Genomic DNA, 25,134 nt, shown 5'->3' on the forward strand with positions numbered 1-25,134 from the left:
ATTTAAATGATTACATTAATAAAAAGGTTGTTTTGTGTTGAGTTTTCCTTACTCCATGTTAGCTGAGTAAGTGGAATCCTTGCATTTATCTAGGAAAGAGCATGATACGAGAGGACAGGAGCGCATGAAATCAATGGTGGACACCAGCATAGGTGGTGGCAAGTGGGTGGTAACGGGGTAGTCCAAGTCACAGGCAGAGTCTGCTTACCTGACCACACCATTCTAGTTGCCTTACGGTTCCCAGGGGTAGTAGTCACACCCCTGCCTGGAAGGGACTGTAGTTCAACAACACCCATTGGACCAGATGTGGCTAAGCAATCTGTAGGCATGGAGAACTCAAGTCCTTCCCAAGCTAGTACTGATGATCCAGCCGTAGACATTTTCACTTACATGGGGTTGAAAAAGTGAATAATTATTGAAGATTTTTATTAATTTCAAGTGAACTTAGAAGATAAAGACTAGCCAAGTATAATTAAGTTAGGAATGATACTTTAACTGAATTTTAAAGGTGAACAGCGACTAATCCATATGGAGATGTAGAACTAGATGCTAGAAGAAAGGACAACATAGTGATAATGATGGTATAGTTCATTAATATTTACTATGTGCTGAGCACATTACATGCATCATCTTATTTAGGCCCCATGACCAATTACTAGGCAGGTATTGCCAGATTTCACAAGAGGAGACAAATGGCTATTTGCTCAGGGTTACACATTTGTAAGTAGTAGATTGCTCTCTTATACAACTACAAGGGGGACAGTGCTGACCTAGACTTCATCAGACCCACAAGGAGGTTCTTACATGGGTGACAGTGAATTGATGGCAGTTATGGAGCAACAACGTCTCCGTACATTGTTGGGGTTGAGAAAGCCCTGAGGCTGACCCAGGTGCAGTCCACCTATACCCAATGCTTTGGGAAGGCAGTTCCTTAGAAACCTGTGCATGAGTTCATGTTCAAACATCCCCAAAAGTGATTTTGATGACGAGGAAAGAGTCTTTAAAAATGAACTGAAACCTATAAATTTGCAAATTATTCAATTGAAAACAGAAAATGAAATGAAATGATTCTGTTCAACCTGTGTTTTCTGTTGCATATAGCATCAGTAGAAATCAGTGAAGCTGCAGAGGGAATTCTCTAATGAACCAGATTAAAAAGGACACATATGAAAGATAGAAAAAGAGACACGTAATCCAGGATAAAAGTTTGGCTAGAACCAGTGGGTATAATGCAGCAAAGAGGCTGAATCTGAAAAACAACAACAAAAAATCCTCTTAAAGACAGCAAAATAGTGCCTTTAAAGCTGTTTCTTTTGGATTGAGGACAAGGAAAGAATAGGCCCAGTGCGGAGACAGATGGTGTTATGTTACATGATGAAGAAAGACACGATTTTCAATTCTTAGTTTTCCTGTTTTCTTTACCAAGGAAAATGGTCCTCAACCTAGAAATGTTAAACAAATATCTAGAAAAGGAAATTGGACCTGGATGAGAAATCTAGGGAGCAGTAAGTTCAGATTTCTGAGCTCAAGTGAAAGATGATACGTAACGTAGTATTTGGCATGTGGCATTACTCGATCAGAACTTGTTGAATCAGCCAAATTAACCCCCTAGTGTTGAAATAACTTGCAATTACACCCTGTCTTTGAAAACTCAGGAAGAACCAGGAACCAAAAAACTAGAAATGAATACATTTTCTACCCTCACATGGGGAAAAAAAAATGAATTCTGGTCCCTGTCAAATTCTAAAGAGGATTACAAAAGAAATTATGAATATTTAGAAAGAAATTAAAAGTTTTAAATGAACCACTAGTATTTACTGAGAAGCTGTGGAAAATAAATGTCAGTTTGTTTTCTGAACGGAGTTACGAGGTTTGTGTTACCCCATGGACAGGGCTGACATTGTGAAGCTTGATTTCAGGAAAATATTTTGTTATCAAAGTTTCCTGTAATAGCCTCATAGATAAGTATAGAAGTATGGGCTGGATAATTGGGTACATGTAGAGTCCGTAAAATAGGCTCACCCAAAGGCTGAGAAAAGTTCCCCAGTGGGTCAGATGTCTGTGTTCTTGGTCCGGTCCCATCTGACATTTTATTTTTCAAAATTTCATAAGGATTATTGAAGGATTCCACAGATACCCCTACTCTGGGAGAGATGGATTAGATGGATAAAATTTTTTAAATATTTCCCCTTTATAACTGAAAATAAAGTCTCAATGATAGACAAATATTAGATAATCAAAGTGAAAATTCAAACCTGGGAAGGAGTCTGACAGATTTTACTCTGAGAAAGCTGATCCAATAAACACAAATATGAATTTAGTTTATATAAGTGGGAACAGTGAGTTATTGACATTAAGAATCCAATTATTCTTAATAGGAGGGACTTCTAGTTCTAAGTTGTACTGACCTAAAGATATGCTAATTCCTAGAAGGAAATGGAGGTTTAATCTCTTCATTTCAAAAGAATGTACTGCATAGACACAAATGCCAGGTACCCATTGTTAAATCTCCTTGATATGGCTCCTTTGTCATCGATGAGTCTGGAAACTCTGGCTGTACCTTCAGGGAGCAAATTCCTGCAATAGAGCCTGAGAAGATGATTTTGCCCCCTAGATCAAGGGCAGAGTCACCAGAAAAGTTTATGTTTATTATCTTTTTTAAAAAAAATGTTTTTTAAAGATTTATTTATTTATGCATCCAAGAACTGGGGTACAGACCAGAGGTGCAGAGGGTGAGAGGATTCACCAGAGACAGAGTGGGGAACAGAACAAGCAGACTGACTGAAATACACTGCTGAGGGGAGCAGAGGGCGAGTCAGGAGAAGTCTGCCTCGCCATGTGGGTAGCTCCCTGGCTGAGGATCAAACTTGTGCTGCAGTGGCTGCGGATAGCTTCATAGGTTGACTTCTAACCCCTTGTGCCACCAGGGAGGCCCATATGTTTATATCTTGATGGAACAAAATAAACAAGATGATATTTAACAAGATACAAATAAAACTTTAAACTAGGTTAAGAAAAAGATCAGTTGCACAAATAGCTAATGAAGTCATCAAACCTGAAAAGACTAGTCGTGTGGAAAAACCAGATACATTTGCAAGTTAGTGAGAGCCCAGTAAAGATAGGAACGCAGCAATTTCAGGCCACAGGGTGAAGGTGCAATGGTGTCTCCACTCTGGGTTGCTGGCATTTTATTTGAGTAATTTATAACTTACTTTCTTCCCTCCTCTCTCTCCTCTTTAATCTTCCCTGCATGAAACTCCACCAGGCATTCTCCTCCTCACCCACCTTTACTGTCCCTTTGTGTCCTACAGCAGAAAGTACAAGAGCCTCAGAATGACGTTCAGGGGCCACTGTGATGCAAACCTCATACACTCCCAGGCCTCACTCTCTACCCACACACCCCTGCCCAGTTTCTGTCTCCACTACCTTCTTTGTCTTTGTCCACATTATTCCCTCTTCTTGGAAATGTCCTCACCCATCCTCACTAATTCTTGTCTTCAGTTGAAGTACTACCTCAGAAAACCCAACCTATGTTCTGGGCAAGCTATTTACCTTTTATGCCTATGAGAAGGCGGGAGGAAGTCACGAGGAGGAGGTGTGGTGTACTAGCAGTGAAAAGCATTGGCTTAGAATAAGGCTTGCTTGAATTCAAGCCTGGCCCTCCCACTTACTCACTGAGCTTGGGCGTGTTACTTTCTTCATCTGTCAAGTGGTGCTAATAAGGAAATCCACTGTGAGTTTATTGTAAGGATTAAAAGAGATGCCACTTAAAAGGCACATAGTCCATCAACTGGCATGTAACTGGTACAGAATAAACAGTAGCTCATTATTATGCTTCTATTTCCTATGTAGAAGGAAGTTATTGTCTAACTGGTAATGAAAAAGAGTCTCCAAGAGGTTAAAGAACTTACTCAAGGTCATTAGTATTTTCTGTCTGCACTGTTTCCCCCTCATAGGACGCTCCAGCATAAATCCCTCTGGAATAGTCATCATTTTGGCAATACAGCCTGTGTTTTATTAGAAAGGGCTGTGACATAATAAAAAGTCACTTCCATGTTGCCACTTCTCAAACATTTTACCATCTAAACATGTAACCTCTAACATTGAGTATCCCAAGGCAGCATCAATTTTTTCATGGTGATTCTTCTGTTTAATTTAAGCTATAAGAATATATGGCTATATCTTTTTGCTTGAGAATCAAAACTGATTTTTTTTTTCATCGTTTCGCTTTTCTTTCTACAAAAACCCAAAATCCCATCACTATTCCTCTACGACCAAATGTGGTATGACTACCCTGATCATGAAGGGGCTCACACCCCAGCTGGGCACTCAGAGGGCATTTGATTTGTGAGGGGGGACAGGAGGTGAAGGAGATAATAAGCAGCAGGTGGAAACACATAGAAGTTTTATGGGGGATGTTCAACTAGGCAGGAAAAGGGTCATTTATGGCAGGACATTACCAAGGGTATAAGACCCTTGGAACTGAAGTTTTTCTGCCCGAAATGTCCAAGAGGAGCGCCCCCAGAGCATGCACAGGTGGGTTTTATTTGTCATGTCCGTGACCTCAGGGCATCAACAGGCCATCAGGGGGCTGCCGCCCGCCGAGCCCTTTTTGCTACAAACACGGCCTGCTAAAGCAGCTTCTACGCAGCTTGATCATGGGGAGAGAAACGCCAATCTAACCCATTTGCTGTTGATTTCTTAAGCAGATTCAGGCACACAGGATGAAGCACAGCTTATGCAGGAATGGTTTAAGTTGGTTCTGGAGAAGAATAAATTAATGCGCTATGAGTCGGAGCTACTGATCATGTAAGTAAAGCAACACTGATAACAATGAGTCCTAAAAGCATAAGGGGGTGGCTCCCCCTCCTAGGTTGAAGTCCCAGAATTTTTTCTCCTTGTGCATACAGAATTGTGATTGAGGTAAATTGATATTTGATGTCTTGCATATCATGCTGGCATTAGTGCAGCGAAGCTTCAGTTGTCTGTTTTCTCTGTGGAGTCCTGTGGCTAAAATAGATTTCACGGAATGGGGCTGGAGCTGGAGGGAGTTCAGATGAGTTATTACCAATCCATCCCTGTCCCCCAGGCCAGGGGTGACCCACCTACAGTGACACACCTGCAATGGGGAAGCACGTGACTGAGTTCTGCGTGTAGGTCATGGGAAAGGTTTGGTGACATTGCCTGCAGGGCTGCAGATGGAAGGACTGAGATCTGTCTGACTGTCCTCTTGGAATGAGAGGTTGCAGCCTGGATGGGAAATAAAGCAGACCTGGATCTTAGCGCATGCTGAGAGAGTAGAAGTCCTCTATACTATCACCACTCTGGAGGGAAAGGAAGGAATAGTTAACATAAACCCACCAAGTGCCACAAGTTCTACTGGGTACTTTCACTTATGTTGACTGTCCATTTTGGGGAGTCTTTGAAGGAGCTAATAAATTCTCTTCTTTTCTGCTGGGTTCTCCTATTTCTGGGAAATGAGATAACCAAGTGAATAGAGGGAATGTCAAAATATCACTTTTATTTTTTTTTAAAGATTTATTTATTTATTCAAGCACTGGGGTACAGGCCAGAGGCTTGGGAGGGTGAGAGGATGAACCAGAGACAGAGCAGGGAGCAGAACAGGCAGAAGGACCGAAGTACACTGCTAAGGGGACCAGTGGGCGAGACAGGAGAGGTCTGCCGTGCCATGTGGGTATCTCCCTGGCTGTCCAGGAATTGAACCGGTGCTGCAGAGGCTGCGGACAGCTTCAGAGTGCTGCACTCAACCCACTGTGCCACCGGGGAGGCCCCAATAATCACCTTTATTACTGATAATAACTATCATGGCTAAACATGGGAGCCCAAGTGGACTTGCTAATTGTTTCCTAGAGCTGGAGTAGCTTGTTTACAACAACAGCTATTTATTCTCTCCAGTTCTGGAAGACAGAAACCTGAAATCAACGTGTCAAGAGGGTGATGCTCCCTCCAGAGGCTCCAGCAGAGAGTCCTTCCTTGCTTCCTCCAGCTTCTGGTGGCTCTAGGCCTCCCGTGCCTGGTGGCTGCATCATTCTTATGTCTGCCTCTGCCTTCACAGTTTTCTCTGTGTCTCTGACTTCTTTTGTGTCTTATAAGGATAATACTTGTCACTGGGTTTAGGCCCCTCTAGGGTAATCCAAAATGTTCTCATCTCAAGGTCCTTAATTATATCTACAAAGATTCTTTTTTCAAATAAGAGCCCAGGGGTTAGTTCATAGACAAATCCTTTCTTGAGGTGGCAGAGGGAGGATCACCAGTCAACCTACATTTACCTAGTCCCAGAATTAGACATTCTTACCTACCTAATCACAAAGGATAGTGGACCCACTTACTTCTCAGGGACAAAGATTTTACCCTCAACTAATGGTTCTCAACTGTGGGTAGTTTCACCTCCACAGGGATATTCAGTAATGTTTGGAGATATTTTTGGCTGTTACTGCTGGGAGGTGCTATTAGTGAGTATAGGCCTGGAGTACTACTGAGTGTTCTGCAGATCACAGGACATTCTCCTGCCCGCTCCACAAAGGAGTATCCAGTCTAAACTGTCAGTGGGGGTCAGGTTGAGAGATTTGCCCTAGTAGACAGGACAAGGCTAACAGTAACAGCTATCACATATTTGCTGCAGGCAAGCTCATCCCAGGAGAGGAAAGGTGTGAGCTGAGCTCACCTAATCATTTCTTCCCAAATGGATCTCCCCTGGGGCGGTCATGAATAAAGATGAAAACTGGGGGAGGAAGCCAGGCCTTATTCTTAGCTTCTCTGACATGGAAGGTAATGCCAGGAATAGGAAGGAAGGGGTCATCTGTAGTATATATTTGTTCGATCACTATTTTTCAAGTTGATGCACAGGCTGAGACTCAGAGCAACTAAGCCATTTATCCCCGTCCACCTGATAGAGAAGTCCTTTTTACACAACCTTACCATCTGTCTTTGGACCAGGTCTGAATTATAAAGTACATTCAACAAAAATATAAGAAGCAGATTCCTTGTGCTAGAGCTGAGTGCTGTAGAAATAAAGATGAATTAAGTCTCCGCACCTCCTCAGATTGCATGGTTTTCAAGGGAGACAGACATGCATGACATAGAGATGGACGTAACGTGACAGCATCAGAACACATGGCAGTGCTCCACTGGGCTAGGAGCAGTTGTGGGGAGCCTACCTGAGTTTACCTTCTGCTCAGTTTCTGTGGCTTCCCAGTTAGTGTACCGCAGTAACTGGCCCTCTTTCCCAAAAGGGCCAAAGAGGAGAGCTGGGTCCAATGAACTAGACATAGGCAGATAGAACTCTACTAAAGGGTAGGTTTTAGATTAGAGAAAGATCTAGATGAAAAAGGAGACATGTCTTGGATTGATGTGTCAATTCATGTCCTTTGAGAAGCAGATACCAAGACAGAATTAGAAGTACAAGGGATTTATTGGGGGAAACTCCTGGGAGGGGTACAGGGGAATGGGAGGAATATGGGGTATGTCTTCTACCCCAGAGCTGTTCTGATACCTGTGAAAGGAGACTGTGGAGGAAAGGGGGTTCTCAGGGGGAGCCTCAAACTGCAGTGCAGCCTGAGAAAGTCTCAGCTAGGCCAAAGGGGCCAGTGGAGCAGTGATGTCTTGCAGAGAGTTCAAGGTTGGACAAGAAGGGCCTTCTTGACACATATACCACTGTGTTCAGTCTTTGGCAGGTCTGCCAGGAAACAGCCTGGCTTTAGCATGACATTGGGTGGATTCTGCAGCAGTAGTCAGCTCCAGACAGTCCTTAGAATGTTCTCTCTTAAAGGGGCAGTGCAACTTTTTTGGCTACAACAGCAGGGCAAAAGAAGTCCAGTGTCAACAACAAAAGGCAAATATTGAGCAAGGCAGGAATCCCAATCCAAGCAGTAGTAGAAGGAGTAAAAATGCAGACAGCAACAACAAGATACAGGAAAGTGACCCCAACACATGCAGACAATGGGGGAAGCTGGAAGGGAAGGCCCCACCATTTCAGACCCAAATTCTCATCCTCACCTTCTTTAATGTGGAGTAAACATGTAAACATTACTTTCTTTGTAAACATACTTGACCTCAAAATTTCCTTTTTTTGGTTTCTGTGATGTTGCATTTCTTGTTCTGTCCTTGTAAACGTTTGCTTGCTTTTTCCCTGACTCTACTTCTAATTTGGCTGCTATATACAGGTGTTCCCAACTTGCTATCTGTGTTTCTCATTCCCTAAAAACAATATAGCAATGTTCCCAGAGCTTTGGGGAACCTGAAAAATAAGCTAGCATGTGGCGAGCTTACACATGCCCCAGGAGATGCATGGGATATCTCCCGGCACTAAAATTTCAAGAAAGTTCCAGAACTGACCTTCATCAAGAACTAATTTCACTTCTTGACTTTGTTCTTCCTATCAGTGGTCACACTGTGTCCCTGGACTCGGCTTGATGACTCCAAAACCTCATCTATTTTTGTTTCCACGATCCTACAACCAGAGCATAAATTGAGTTGTGTTGCCTCCACTTGGACAAAAAGTCCAGTGCCTGTTTCCTCCACCTCTTTTTCTTGCTCACCACAATCAGAGGTTTGGGAGTCATTAGCAAAGATACTTGAAGTCATGTTGCCCCCAAAAGACAGATGAGTTTCAGATTGTGATCATGTCTCCCTGAACTGTTCTAGTCTCTTCTTCACCATGCATCCCCTGAGTGTCTTCACTATGCATCCCCCTGAGTGTCTTGCAGAGGTCTTTAGAGAGCACATCACATGTCTGGCTGCTCCCCATCATCTCCTGAGTCCAGCATATCTCAGTGATCCTTCTAGGCACCTGCAGGACCCCAGCAGCATCAACCCTTTCTGCTTAGAGATATTTCATGATATTTCATGATAAGGAAAAAAGAATGTAGTAACTACTGTCAAGGAAGCTATTCATCCATGTGTCTAAACAAATCTCTAATTTACAAAGTTTGAACATTTTTTCATCCCCAGGGCCCAAGAATTAGAATTAGAAGATCATCAAAGCCGACTGGAGCAGAAATTAAGAGAGAAATTGCTCAAGGAGGGTGAGTGTGATAATATATTTTGGGACCTTGTTAAAGACATTTTTCCCCAGAAATACTCTTGAGCAGAAAATGTTGAAATGGGAGCGTGGAGTGCTCTCCCTGCCTCACACAACCAACCTGGCAGTTGGAATGCAGAGCCAGCCTGCCTGTGCTCACCTCCAGCACAGCCAGCCCCTAGTTATCGTCTTCCCCTGTTAATGAGAGCAGCATTTTGCTCCATCCCAAGTGCAAATAGGAACAAAATCATTTATTCACACATCCATTCACTTAGCCATTCATTTAACAAATATCTGTTGAGAATCTAGCGTGGACAGGTATATGGTAAAAAACACCCCTCCCACATGATCTCATGGAGAGACCATCACTTAGACCAGTAATTAGAGTACCAGCAGATGAGGGCATGATGCTTTAGGAACTCGGGAAGCCGTGCCTACTTCTGCCAGGCACTAGATATGGTCAAAGAATCATTCCTTCCCAATATAAGCTGGCCTGGGGTAACACATTATTTCCACCACATAGTGGAAATAAACTCAATTGACCTCATATACTGATTTGCACATTCATTGACTCCTGCCTGCTAGGCACAAGCACTGTTTTGTGCCTGTGTGTTTTGGGGGCCAGATCCCCACATGGCATCCCTACATTTAGACCTAGGTCTAAAAGAACAAGTGAAATCATTTCTTTAAGCCTCATGAGCCAACGTTGCACCTACCTGTGGGGTTGCCTGATACAGACCAAGTACTTGGTAAAATCGGAGACATCACCATTGCGATCATTGTTATTTAGGTATCTTATCCTCATTTTACAGAGTAGATAACTGAGTCTCAGAGAATTTAAAAAGTATGCTCAAGGAAATGACAGGGCTGGCTAAGTAACAGATCTCACAGACCCAGGTCCCCTTTCATTTCCATATAGTAGTGATTTATAAATTGTTTCTTTATAGCAATAAAATTCTCTTTCTAACAAAATCTTAAAGAGCTGCACTACAGAGGAGAAATAACAGTGGTGTATATATTATATTTTAGTTGTTGAAAGGGGCTCAGATGGGTCTAGCGATGACAAGATGATATAGAGAGAGTTATTTTTCTATGTTGGTTATAAACAAGCATTCTAATTTATATCGCTCATGGAGATCAAATGAACAAACCATAGTGTATAACTAATGTCAGATTTATACATCTGATAAAACATTTAATAATAAAACATCTTTTTCAGGATGGGGAATAAATACCACCAAAGACTATTAGCTACCTTTACATTTTCTTTTAGTTCTTGCTAAGAGTAAAGGTCATATATTTTCTCACCCCTCTCAAGGGTACCAAAGTTGGGGGCAGCAGTAGCATCTTCATTTTGAGCTTGTCTTCCACAAAAAAATAAACTAATTATCCCTCTCTGGTAAACTTAGTCTGATGCAATAATTTAAATAGTCCCTGCAGGAAATGCTTAGTCTCTTTGGGATGTAAATGTTCAGTCTTGCAGATCCCCCATCCCCACTCACCCTTCCTTCTGCTTTTTCTCCTGAGGTAGCTGCCAGGTAATGGGGAGAGGCAGGTTTATGTCACCTGGAGACATTAGCAATCCGTCTGGGTTGCTTTGACTCATTGTGTCTGATCATTGTCATCATCATCACCACCATCATCCTCATCATCATTGTCTGACACTCTCTGCTGGCATAATCCAGAGCCTGGCCATTCTCTCCTAAGCTTGGAGCCCAGTGGAATTCCCTGGCTCACTCAGACTCACCTAGCACATCCTCCATTCAGTTTGGCGAAATAGCATACCAGGCAGTATCCACTGTGGGGCCACTTCCCTCCTCATGGTTGGGGAATCCTCTCGCAAGCCCTTTGACAGCTCTGGGACAGGTGGATTCATCCAGGCTGTGTCCATGGCACACACAGTAGGTCAGAATCTGGGATCACACTCAGATCCTCTTCTTAGCTCAACCATAAAGTGCTGCCTGTGTTTATACACAGGGCACCCTTTGGCTGGCTTTCCCCTGGAGTTCCAAGCCAGGGACAGGGCCAGAGTCCTTGGGCCCCGGTGTTCCCATGAAATGATAGGGCATTTCTTTCCCCCTTGGGCCTTCCACGTCCCAGAATGGAGTGACCAGAACAGAACACAGGGCTCTGACCCTCTGCTACTCCTGCCTCTTTCCTCTCCCTCTGTAAAAATATTCTCAAGGTGCAAAAGGGATGGGATGGCTTCAAGGCCCTTTTGCTTTACATTCCACCTTCCTGTCTGCATCTGCAGAGCTGAGTCTGATGTGAGAGATGGTGTCTTCTCTGCTGCAGGATCAGCTCGCTGCCTAGCCCCTGTGTGCTAACTGGTAGGGTGTCTTCCTGGAATTTAAAATTTAAAAAGTCCTCTCTTAAGGCAATAATCTGGTTGGCGAGACTTGACTTTGCTTTTAAAATCCTACTCTAATGTCAGAAAGCCCTGACTACCTGTTTCTTACTTTTCACCTTCCTTTAACTGTCTTACCTCCCCCAGGCAATCAGATGCCTGGAGCCAATTAGGAACCAAGTCCTGTATTCAGAAACACAGCAAGAAAAGCTAGTCACAGTCACCTGTTGATCAGTCATAGCCTCAGAGCTTCTGCCTGATCTCTATTCAAAGGGCTGCAATTTCCTCAGCCACAAATAAAGAAAGGATTCTCACTGTGGACATACTAGCCACTGTGGCTATGATATGCTTCAAAACCTGTCTCACAGATTTCTTTGCTGTAGTTTAGATATATATTTTTTATTTTTTATTTATTTATACAAGCACTGGGTACAGTCAGAAGCACGGGAGGGTGAGAGAATTCACCAGAGCCAGAGCGGGGAGCAGAGCAGGCAGAAGGACCGAAGTACACTGCTGAGGGGAGCAGCGGGCGGCAGGAGAGGTCTGCGCGCCATGTGGGACCCTCCTCTGGTGGCCGGGGAGCAGCCGGGGATCGAACCGGCACAGCAGAGGCTGCGGGCAGCTTCGCAACCCAGCGTTCTACCGCTGTGCCATGGGGGAGGTCCAGTTTAGATATATTTTTGAGAAATAGCTTTTTGTGTGTTTTGTTGGTTTCTTTTTGGCAGGGAGAAAAGATTGGGGACTTGGTAGGACTTGGTGTGCATTAACTTCTTATTCTCACAAAGGGGTTTTCTCATCACTGTTCAAATATTCTCAAGGTGAAAGCTGAGCTGACAGTCACACAAAGCACCCACATTTCTCACCTGTGGCTTTGAGGGCAGTCACCCAGTGTTAAATCCATTGCCTTGTTCTCTCCATAGAAATTAAAGGGCAGAACAAGTCCAAAACAATCAAGAATGCCCATGCCAGGAGCTCTCCTGGGGCCGATTTTTACCTGAGGTTCAGTGTTTTTCTCTTTTTCTTTAGAGAGCCAAAAGGATGAGAATGATCTAAATGAGGAGCAAGAAATATTCTCCAAGATGATGCAAGTGATTGAGCAAAGGGACAAACTCGTAGATTCCTTAGAGGAACAACGCATCAAAGAAAAGGCTGAAGACCAACACTTTGAAAGCTTCATATTCTCCAGGGGCTACGGGCTGAGCAGGACCTGAGCGGGACATGAGCTGCCCAGGGGCCCCTCTGTTGAAGTCATCCGAGGAGTCCCTGGGGCTGAGTGTCCCTCACACATTTCCTTCTTTTGCAGGATTTGTCATACCTGGAACTTGAGCTATTCCATACTGTACTATTTTTTAAAAAATTAAAATTCTCTCATAGGTACCAAGATCTTGCCAGAGTTTCTAAAGAAAATACAAAGACTTTTGGAATTGACAGGTAACTTCTGCAGGTTTCTGAGACTGGAGGTGACTGGGGAAATAACCAGCATTGGTTTCCCTAAAAAGTGACTCCTGCTGCTTTATCATTTATCTTCCCAATTCATTGAGTTACACATCTTAAGATTTTTAAGAACCTGCCTTTTCATTAATATAGCCATATTTGCCTTTTTTTGCATGGATGACCAGTTTCCAAATGTCAGAAAGAAGCAGCCGAAGTTTAAAGATTAGGTTAATATTTAAATGGTGTTTACAGACAAAGAAGAGAAACCTTGAGATTAGTGATTACATAAAGCAAATAATTCAAATAGCAGGTGTTAATTCAATCCAGGGTGAATTTAATTTACCAGGTGTATGTTTAAGCCTTAATATAATATGCAGAAGCAATGAGAGTTTAATAGAACATTTGAGCCTTAATTATATTTTTTAAAGAAGAGAAGAAAGAAGGACTTTAACTTCTTACCAGCAGGATGGTTAATTTTCACCAAAAATGGTTGGCTTCAAAAAGCTTTTTGTTCTCAGAGCACGCTCCATATGGCTTCTGGAACATAATGGAAAGGTTTTTAAGAAAATAATTTTGAAGTGCTTTTATGGAACTGTTGGCCATTGCAAAAAAGAGAAACTCTTTCATTTGTTGATAAAATATTGGTGAGGTTGGTGCTGCTACTAAAAATGAACACACTGTATCGTATCACACTGTGAGGAAGGCTTCCCCACGGTGGTCTCCTTGGGTCCAAACAGAACTTTCTCTGACACTCAATTAAGGGATTTCCCAGGAATTCTATGGGACAAGGACAAAACCAGCTTGAACATCAAGATGGAGCTGAGTGTTGTGACCCCATCATGAAATCCCAAAGTGCGTGATGCATATTTGAGGTCATGTTTAATGTGGGAGAAAGCTGGAAGATGGAGTTCCTGCACTGCCATGGGATCCCTGGGACGTTTTTACAGTTCTTATGGAGAATCAGTGGAAAAGATTTTCGATGGTGTTCTCACGCCATAAAGTATTTGTTTCCCCTCACCTGGATTCTTTGACGATTCAGTCTGTTTTTGACAAGAAGGAGACTGAAGAATACTCTGTTGTATATTTGACTTCTCTCATTTCTACAAGTATTCCATGTATCATTAAACCAAAGCTGCTTTGCAAAAGTTGGCTCTGATTGGATACCTATGTCTAGCCAACGGACAAGCCAGAAATTAGAAGTGTAACTGTAACTGGATTTCCAGTCAACCAGCCTGTGCAGTGGTATCCACATGGCACCTTTCTAGGGTATACCCAGTTCACAAGGTTGTAGTTCTTTTTTCTTTTTCATTCTTTCTTGTTTTTTACCAATCATGTCTTCTAATGCCTGAATTCTAGTATTAGGAAATATGTGCAAGACTCTATCGCTTGATCTATGAAAACTGTGCTACTTACAGTTAGTTATTTAACTATTTTTTATTTATTTGTATTTTTGGTAGAAATTGCTAACATGATTTCCTTATAATTCTGGCTTCCCTGTGTTATAATTTGGAGAAGACCTAGTAACACTAAGGTATTGGTATATAAGCTATTTAATATACAAATAACCCAGATGTTTGGTGTTATATAGTATTAAAGATTTATGTAGATAGAATAATATTTTCAACCATCAGGAGTATTAACTCATTTTAAGAAAAAGTTCTCTAACTTCAGTTTTCATTCTAGAATATGCACAGATATTCAAGCTCTATTCTGTCATACAAAAGTATACTATTTGATACCTGCATACATTTAACAGCTGATGCTCAAGTGTACCATGTTTGAGTTGTTTTGTGCAAAAGAATTAATTGCCACTTATTTTAATTTGTTCTTTCTGTCAAAAAGATTCTCCCAAGAGGATCAAAAAAAAGGGTGATTCTTGGCCATAGTATTCGGTTAATAGACAAGAAAAGCAATTTGTTCACTTTCTCTTCCAAAGACTATGTTCTGGGGTTTAAAGCTGAGTCTTATCTAACCAAGTTAAAACAGACTTCATATTTAACAGTCTTCTGCTTATACTGGCTTTCAGTTTTACTAGCACGTGAAAGCTCTCCCAATGATCAGAAATGTTGTGGCTATTGAACAGTTTGAATGAGTCTGTTCCTTATTCACAATAGTGTCTGAGAACCTTAAGATGTAAAATATTATACATTTTGAAGAATAGTTGTGATCAAGAGTGAAAAATGTAGGACGTTGAGACAAGAAGCCCCGGCCTCAGGTCATATCTCCCAGTCAATCCCACACAATTCCTAGTTTAAACCGAGCAGCTCATAATAGTTGTAAATTCAGAATTTTACAGGAGTTGGATTAAGAGGAATGCCTTAAGCTTATTCTCCCAAACCATTCATTTGTTTATTTGTTTAACAAGCAGTTGTGAATGCCGAAGGGGTTCTGCACGCCTGTGCTAGGTGCTGGGATACAGAAAGAATATTCCTCCACTCTACTCACAAATACAAAGATGAACAAGTACCACTGCCAAATAAATACAAAGTTAAAATAGTACTTTATTATATCCATCAACCTACCCTACTCATATTTTCATCAAATATAAAGACTTCCATCCCCCACAATTGCGGTGCTTCTCAAGCAATAAAAATAAGTGTGTTTCTAAAACTGTGAAAAATAATATCAGGTTGTACTGTTTCATTTAAACCTTGGCTTTGGCAGTGCTAGGCTGCTTGGAATCAATCAATGCTGAGATGCAGCATGTTAATTACAGCTGAGAAAGGAAGTGGCAGGTGTTTCCAACTCTGATGAGCTGCAATGAAATTGATGTTTTCTGAGTTCTGGAGGCAAATGACAATTCAGCAATGTCTGTCTTCCCAGGAAGCAGATTTACAGGTTTTTCCTTCCAAACTGAAAATGGCAGCCTGTCCCACCCAGGTGGTTGATCAGAGAACTGCCTCAGCAGGCAGAGGTGGCAGGGGGCAGCTGGGGCTGCCACAGTGCTGGAGAGAGTGGCAGGCGTTGGATGTGGGGAGCTCAAATGTGGGAGTTTATCGTAATAAGAAGGTTCACGCACAGGAGAGTGTGTACTATTTCACCTACTGTTTATCTTCTAACCTCACTGCTGAGTGGCTTGTCAAAGATTAATTTGCTCCCACAATCGGGAACTATTCATGTGGATTGAAATGTGTTACACGTGGACTGCTATAAATACTGAAATGAACCAAAAATAAACGGTTTTGTGTCGAAGGAATCAAAACATTTTCATATGAGCTTGGCCTGGCACCTCTGAGGGCAGCGTCCATTTCATTTTATTTCTTTTCAGCCAAAGGACCTGAGTAAAGCTTGGATTTCATGTGAGAGTCTGTGAGTGAACGTTGGTGGCTTTAATCCACTGCAGCACCTGGAAGGACTTAACCTGACCAGCAAATTGGATTCGAATGGGAGGAGTGAAGTCGACTCACCTCAGGTGTATTCTCTCAACAAAGAAGGCTATTCTCAGGGCAGGGGCGGGGGAGCCCTGGGGCCTAGCCTCATTTCACCTCTATTTCTCTTAACCTCTTGCTGGGACAGCCTGGCTTTAGATTTCACATACTCAACAGGACCCCCCCTCCCCACCCCCTTCCTGGCCAGAACTGGCCTCTTCCTTCAGTTTCCACTCTCTCAGGACCTGGTCTGTTTTGTTTCTTCTGTTCTTAATGCCAGCACACGCACATTTGTGAAATGAGGGCACAGAAGCCAGAATTGCCACGTCGTGTTAGTACAATGGTCAGCCCCTACCTCCCCAAGTTGTCTCTATTGTTCCAAAGTTTTATCTGCTGGTGGAATATTTGAAGTGATCCTCCTTTTCCATTAAATATTAACTATAGAAACTGCAGGGGAGAGCTGTTTTGTTGAGGGAGGGTTGGCCTGCTTTCTGGCGCTGGGGCCTGGTTCTTTAAGGAACAGTTGCTGGGCTCCTCTGACCTGCTGGCACAGTCTTTAGCAGCTGCAACTCACCGTCCTTCAGCCTTTAGGGCATGCTTGGTGATTTCCTGTCACCTTCTCTCCCAGCTCATTTCTAGAAATTAAAATAACAACAATAACAACAAAGCCCAAAGCTGTCCCAGCTCTCCAAGGAGGCCTCTCCCTGAGGATGGTAATGGATACTGTGACTCCATTTCGCCTCCCCTGCCAGGTGCTGGAATATGCTTTGTGAGTTATTCCACTTCATCCTGAAAGCAAATCCTCAAGGTGAACATTACCCGATTTTGAGATGATATGACGGAGACACAGCAATTCAGGAGCCTGCCTGGTAGCGCAGGTACACAGGGGTGAAGCAGACCGGACCCGGGTATGTCAGCCCCTCGAGCCCACACCCCCAAACTTGAACTTTGTGCTTGCCTGCCCTTCCCTTCCTCATCTATATGGGCTCCCAATGCCACCCTCCCTACACACCAGTGCCCAGCCCTACTGGGGGAAATCTGGGGATAGAAGCCAAAGCTTTGAAGTGCTTTGTGTTTCCTCCTAAGCTGCACCTATAATATACTTGGGCATGAAAACAGTAGTTTAAACAGTTAAATGACTTGACCTCCATCACCACTCACAGATATGGCTCAATAACCATGATACTCTAGGAAAATACACTATCTTTCCTGGGTGATCACATTCCCTGACATGGTGCCATGGATTCCAGGGGGGCTTTTATGCCCAAATTTGGGGACCATGGCACTACATGCATAATCAAACCCCAAGCCCAAAGGGTAGGGAAGCAAGAAAAAAGGCCAAGGAGATAGGAGAGAAAGGGGATCAAGAGGGGAGCAACAGATAGTGAGATGGCTTTTGTAGGCTCCTAGGGAGACAGCACAGAGGTGGGGGGAGGGGAGGAACAGGTTGGAGGAGAGCAGGACAGAGTCACTGGAAAGTGGCTCTTCTGAGACAGAAACAACCTGGTGCTGGGCAGCAGCTCCAAAGACACCCGTGTCACAGGAATTGTTATAGGGCAGGGAGAGGGGCAGCCCAAACCCCGCAAACCTGCCTATTCTACATGGGTTCTGCCATCCGCCGCATCAACACAAAACATAGGAGACTTTAATGGGAAGGAACTTTAATAAAACTAGGAAACAATACAGGTAAGGCAAAGAGTCTAGTTTCTAAATGAAGCATTCAGAGTTACCCGTCCCCTCGTGGGTAAAAGTCCATCCAAATGGGATTGGCCCAGAACAAGGCCCCAAAGCCTGCCACAAGTCTAAAGCATCTTCCAGTGGGGACCCACAGAAAAGGGTCACAAACAACTGGACAAGCCCGGAAGGAAAAGAGCAAAATCAACATCAAGATAAAAGCTGCCATTGTCATCTCCCCACGGGTCTCACCCACATCTGTGTCACCCAGTCCGCGACCAAAAGACAAGCGCAGTTTCTTCACGTGTCTCTAGGCTCCATGCGCCTCCTCCAGGTCTCCTTCTGGCTCCATCCTGCTTCTTCCTTCCTCAGTCTCTTCTTCAGCTTCTCCTCTTCCTGCTCAGCTCCACCCTCCTTTGGGTGGGGCAGGGAACCTCCCCCTTTCCTGGGGACCACCCTGTTACAGAATCAGTACCCCCCCAATAACAGACCGTGTTTCCATAACAGTTTGCAGGAAGCTCGCTTGTGTGTGTGTGGTGGGGGGGCATGGGTAGTCCCCAAACCATAAGTGTGTGATTTGAAAACAAGAAAAAAAAAGTATAATCATCCTAAACACAGTAACCTGAGCTGAGAGTTACTAATCCAGGGGTCTGATTCCAGTCCAGTCGCTGCTCACTCGATGACAATGAACAAACTCAGTTGTGCCTCAGCGTCTTCATCTGTGAGGACACTCCCTTCCCCGCTTCTTGTAAGAATCAGTCTGCTGTACATAGCCTCCAATTTTAAAATGGGAATAGCGAGACTATAACTTTGTCATCAGAATGGCCATAGGGAATCTCAAACCATCTGAATCCAAATAGCAGAAAGAGAATACAGCACTTCAAATCTCAGCAGAATGAGTAAGAATGGGTCCTTCCCACAACAGAAGACAGAAGCATAAACCAGGCCAGGAAGCACAATTCTCAGAGCTTTGTCACTTTCCTTTTGGGACCCTCCCTCTGAACTGACCTCTGCTGACCTATTGCCCAGCCTTCTGCAGGCCTTGACCAGAGGTTCTTCAAGTAGACCCTGAAAACACCATCTGACCCTGGTGATTTGGTTCCATCTCACTGTTAGATGTAATACTTCTAACCTGCCTCCCTGAAAGGAAACATCCAAAGTATAAATAGCCTTATTATCGCCCCAATAAAGATGGAAGCAGAGACCCTTGCTTCTCCATGTCACACGGGTCTGGATTGGGTGTAGCAGGAAGGTGGGCTGTAACTGTCACAAGGGAGACCTCTGATCACTGACCTGGGAAGGAGCCTGGGTGACTCTGGAAGTAATTCTGGTGATCTAGGACATGGACCACCACACACCAAGAAAATCATTGGGACCCCAGCTATTCTTGCCTGGCTGGGCTGAAGTGGTTTTTTTCTCCTTCAAAGCTCTGCCCAGCTGCAGATTCTCTAGTGTTCTCCATCCCTCTGCTAGGTGACTCCAGTCACAGCCACTGATTTTACAACTTCGCCTCTTCCTGTAGTTGGCTCGCAACTAGCATGCTCAGGTAAGGCAGTTCCTCTCCTTATGTCTGCGCTTCACTGTTAGGTCTAGAAGGACAGGTAAGCAAGTAACTTGTTTCAAAGAACTTGGGACACATCCCCTCCTGGCTGGATTAGAGGCTCTGTGAGTGGCAGCATCCTGTGGGACCCTCAGAAACATCCCTAATCTCAGCCCAACATTACACACACCAAAGTCAGAGTCCTTGAGCTTCCTCTGTCCCATGTCTTCCCTGCCCACCAACAAAAGTCCTTGATTGCCCAATCCAGCCCTGCATCTGGGGCGTCAGTCCAGACAAGAGGCCCATGAGGGGCATGTTCACTGGCAGCCTGACCATCAAAGGCCACTGTTAATATCCTAGCATTTCCAAGGGGCCAAGCAGTGAGAATTGTCACTTAAGGCGCTCACTCCAGAGTCATTTTGTCTCTTACACATTCTTTATATCTGGAGAGCACACCTTACTTTCCATGATCAAAAAGGTCCCCAAGAGATTCCAACTGCACTCCCAACCCCAACCCCAAGCCCTGCTTCTTTGATGTGGTCAATTTTGATTATTGATTGGGCTCCAGCCCTTTGTTAAGCCCTCCTTGTGATCTGCAGGGACCTCCCTTTTTGTCCTTTCGAACAAATGTCTATTAGTTTCCTAGGGCTGCTGTAATAAAGTATCATAAACTGGGGGCTTAAAATAACAGAAATGTATTCTCTCACAGTGCTGGAGGCTAGAGGCTAGAAGTCCAAAATGAAGGTGCCTGGAGGCATTGCTTCCCCCGCCCCCAGCTTGGGGCAGCAGAGGTTGGGGGGCCGGGAGCGTGAGGGTATTTGCTTGCCTTTCCAACTACTGGTAGCCCCAGCCCTCCAGCCCCTCTTCTTTGGGTGTGTCTTTATCAGCTTTGCTGTGTGTATGTCTGTTCCAAGTTTTCCTCTCCTCCTAAGGACACTGGCTCTTCTAAACCCAGTGCCCACCCTACTCCAGTGTGACCTCCAGTGTGTCCCCAAATAAAGTCACATTCTGAGGTCCTGGGAATTAGGACTTCCACATATCTTTTTTAGGGGACAGCATTCAACTGCAAACAGCATTCACATTTGGGGAATGTGAAAATGAGTCCACTGAAAGCATCTTTCAGTGGGAGTTTCACCTTATTTTGATTTGAGATGCTCAGTTTACCTCCATCCTGGGTTTTTAACCTGCACAACAAAAAAGCAGCACAGCAAAATAAAAAGAAAACAGAATACAAAAGACAAGTTGCCTTAAATATGACAGGAAATGATGATCAATATTTGAATGGAGCACACAGACTCCAATTTTCTCTCCGTTATTTTATTAGTTGCAGTTAGTTTTTGCTATTCTTTCAATGGTTACCTTAGAGGCTACATCATGAGTCACTGATTTATCAAAGTACAATATAAATTTTACTTTTTCCCAGGCTAAGCCTTAACTCCCTTTACTCCCTCCCAATTTAAACACTTTTGTTTAAGTGCATTTCACTTATTTATTTCCATTTGTATTTGATCTTTATCCCTCACAGTGGCACCAGAGTCATCATCTGGGATGACTTTTCTTCTGTCCTTCATTTTCGTATTTCCTTTTGTTTGGGTCTGTTAGTCACAATTTTTCTCAGTGGTAATTTTTACTAAACATGTCTTATTTTCTCTTTGTTTATTACAGTGGAGTCTTTCGGAAACTCAAACCGAGCCTTATTGGGAGCTTCCCTCCAGCCCCCATAAATTTGATAGTGCCTAAGCTTTTGTCTGCGTAGGCTGACGGCTGCCTGTTCAACCTCTCAGCTTTTCAGATGCTTCCTCTGACGGTGGCAGATGCCCCCAGAGGGAAAAATAGTCCCAGGGAATGGGCTTATCTTCCCAGGCTTCCTTCTTTTTTTAAGATTTATTTTATTTATGCATACTAGAACTGGGGTACAGGCCAGAGGTGCCGGGGGCGGGGGAGGTGAGAGGATCCACCAAAGACAGAGTGGGGAGCAGAACAGGTGGATTGACTGAAATACACTGCGGAGGGGAGTAGTGGGAGAGACAGAAGAGGTCCACTGTGCCATGTGGTTTAGCTCCCTGGCTGGGGATCGACCTCCAGCTGCAGTGGCTGTGAATAGCTTCAGAGTGCTGTGACTTAACCCCTTGCACCACCAGGGAGGCCCTTTAGGTTTCCTTTTCTCCAACATCTTGACCTTCTGATTTTCATTAGCTTTCCACTATTCTCAGCAGATTTATTTTATTTTTTTTCCACCAACTTTTCCAGTTGTTCAGTGGGTGGATAGGTAACCTTTGTTACATAGTCTGATGATACAAGAAGCTGAATAGCTAAATAATAGCCACCAAATAGTCCCATCTGTTAGGGAGATTTCTAGAAACTCATGTAAACTTTGCTTACATCCTATTGGTCAACGTTTAGTCCTGTGATTGTATCCACCTGAAAAATATAGTCTTTTTTCTGAGATGACATAATCTTAGCTAAAAATTGTGACTTCTGTGGATATTTGGAAAACCAGATCCGAAGGGTTATGGTATTAGCCTCTTGGTTACTGATTATGTAATCTGAAGCAAGTTATTTAAACTCTCCAAATTTCAAATTATTAATCTGTAAAATGTGGTGATGATAATATCATTTATGAATCTAAAGTGAGATAATAATAACCAATTTTGTTTAGCTAAGATTTGTTATCTGCTATAGCCTGAGCTGAGCAGTAATTTCATTCCATCTGTGTTAGTCATCCCAACAATATTTTGAGGCAAGTCTTTCTTTGTTTTCATTATAAAGAGAACACTGAGGCACAAAGAGATTAAGTAACTTGCACAAGATTATACCAACATCTGGCTGCAGAAATGTGATTAGAACCCATACCCTTCAACCTACACAATCCTGCCTTGTGAATCACAAAGCTGGACTGTTGAAATTCCTGAACAAAGATGACAGGTCCAGGATAGAAACACTGCTGAGTGGCTGAGAGCAGTATATATTAGTTAGGAAAATGATTGTCTAAGGGAAGGTGTGGGACAGAACTAATCTATGGATTTTTGAGTGATGTGTGCCACCAGGTTGTTGGTGAAGGAAACCATGGGGATAACAGCATGTGGTCCCCTGGCTTCATTTTTAAAAATTATTTTGTGATAAATTTATACTTTTTTTAATTGAAGTATAATATACAAACAGAATGTTGCTCAGATTACTAAGTGCACCTGTCATGAATTTTCAAAACAAATATACACCCATGTAACCGGTGTCTCCCTCATGCCTTCAACCTCTGCAACCCAAAGTTAATTATGATCTTGACTTCTAAGATCATAGGTTACTTTAGCCTATTTTTGAATTTTATATGAACATAGTATATGCTATTTTTGTGTTTGGGTTTTTTACTCAACATCATATTGTGAGGTACATTTCTATTGCTGCTTGTAACTGCAAATTATTCATCTCACATTACAGTGTAATATGTATAATATCCCATTGTGTGACTATCACTATTTATTGACTCAACTGTTAATAAGCATTTGAATGATGCTGCCATGAAATTTCTAGAACACATATCTGAGTGCACAAATGTACTTGTTTTGGGGGGCATGCCTAGAATTAAAGTTGTTGATCAAAAGTTATGAGGGGTGTTAAGCTTTACTAGGTACTGCTGTGGCTTTGCTTTACCGATGATGGAAATGAAAGCATAGCAAGGACAGAAATTTGCCCAAGGTCACTTAGCTACTGAGCCAGGAAATGAACCTGTACGCTACACGTTTGGCTTTGAAGGACAGACAGAACCAGAGATTTGGCAGAGTCTCACAGCAACACACATTTAACTTATAAGATGTCCTTATCATTAACCCTTATATAAGATGAGACCAATGACCAAGCATGAAAGGGGTAACTGATGGGTGGGGCCAAAATTGTCAGCACCACTATAGATTAGAAGGGGGTGAATCTGAATCTTATCAAAGGACAGTATGAAGTATGAGTCCCTGATTACGCAAGATTTAGATTTAGTGTTCTTAAACACCAGGCCCTGTGAAAGGCACTTTCCCGTATGTTATCTCATTTAATTTTCCAAACAAAAAAAACCAAATTAATTCATATCCATAAGGACTATAAAAGCTTAATTTCAAAAGAAAACATAAAAACTCTGCAAATAAAACAGAGCCATTAAGAACTGTGCTTTCTATTTACAATAGCTAAGCTATGGAAACAACCCAAATGCCCAAAAATAGATGACTGGATCAAGAAGATGTGGTACATATACACCATGGAATATTACTCAGCAATTAAAAAAAGATAAACTCATGCAATCTGCAGCAATATGGATGGAGCTGGAAGGGATCATGCTCAGCGAAATAAGCCAGAAAGAAAAAGAAAAATACCGGATGGTCTCACTCATAGCAGGAATTTAGAAAACCTCATTAAGGGACCAGGAAAAAGACTAATTGCAATAAAGTAAAAATCAAAATCAACAAGCAACTATAGACCAGAGACACACTACAGTGGGGGGCGGGGGGAGGAGAAGAAGGATTAGGGTCAGAAAAAGGGGGTGGGAATTGTATGGGGAATATAACCAAGATGAAAATGCATACATTATACAAAAATGAAAAATGATGTAAGAATTATATAAAACAAAATAATTAATATATAAAAAATAAAATACTTGGATCAAGAAAAAAGAAAAAAACTGTGCTTTTCAGATGAGCCATGGAAAGAACCCATCCTGATATACCTGTCATTTTATAAGATAAAATTAGAAAACATTGGGAAAATAAAATGAAAATATTAAAAATGTAAGCCTGCACTTTTTACTGTTAAATTAAACAAATATAGGATTGCATTGCTAAATTGCTTGAAAAGTTTCCAAACACTCTCAGCTTCTACCTTATATTATAGAAACCATTAAAAAACCAATTTGCACATCACTACTGACTTTTAGGCTACTCTTTGAGTAGCATTGATTTATCACCCATCCCCCTTGGCCTTTCAAGAGACTGGTAACAGTGGCACAAGGCTTTGAGTAACAAAACATCTGCATTAAATTAAGACCCTGGAACTCACATACATATAGGTTACTGTCTACATTAACAGGAATTTACCAGTCTCCTGTCATTTGCAATATAACTTCCATCCAAACAAAAAAACCTTACATAGAAAGATAAAAATTACAACTAACTTTTTTTCAGTTTCAGGAACTTCCCCGCACATCTCACTGAAAAGAACATAAAACTCTTTAACTTCTCAATAAATAGCATTAAAAAGATTACTCCCAAACACATTAAACTTAGCCTTGACTCTACCTATCCTAAACTATTATATCACAGGCCCCCATTAATTTAGCATCACCCCCAGAGAAAGACTTGTCTTAAATCAGATTCCAGAACCCTTTAAACTATCTCCACATTGACCTCCCCAGTACAGGAGAGTACTAAGATTTTGCCAAGGCAGGTGCTCTTGTTGTTTAGTGAACTCAGTTTGCTTATTTTGTTACTATTTCCTGGTAGCCAGAATTCAACAATCAAGACTTTCCTTTGTTTGCTGCTCCTTGCAGTCTTGCTCAGGGCCTTTCAAACTTCAAACTTTTGTGTGTATAAAAATTGCCGAAGAGAGTTGTACATGCAAAAGTATGCATGAGCAATTTATGAGATCTCCATATAGTTTTTTTTTATAGTGATGTCAACACTTCTTTTTTAAAAAAAAAAAGATTTATTTATTTATGCATGCATGCATGCAAGCACTGGGTACAGTCAGAAGTGCG

At 42.5% G+C, this 25,134-nt stretch overlaps 1 protein-coding gene across 1 annotated transcript in view; it reads left to right on the forward strand.

Annotated features, from left to right (window-relative positions):
- Positions 1-12,598, forward strand: part of LOC311175013 (F-actin-monooxygenase MICAL2-like) — a gene marked incomplete at both ends in the record, with an annotated part of 52,389 nt that extends 39,791 nt beyond the window's left edge. Inside the window, 3 exons of the mRNA XM_084239871.1 lie at positions 4,710-4,809; positions 8,971-9,044; positions 12,414-12,598. Coding sequence (XP_084095997.1) covers positions 4,710-4,809; positions 8,971-9,044; positions 12,414-12,598 — 359 coding nt within the window. The remainder of the gene's footprint in view (positions 1-4,709; positions 4,810-8,970; positions 9,045-12,413) is intronic.
- Between the last annotated feature and the right edge of the window lie 12,536 nt (positions 12,599-25,134).

Source organism: Talpa europaea (genome assembly GCF_964194135.1).
Source record: "Talpa europaea genome assembly, chromosome: 1".
Lineage (NCBI taxonomy): Eukaryota > Metazoa > Chordata > Mammalia > Eulipotyphla > Talpidae > Talpa > Talpa europaea.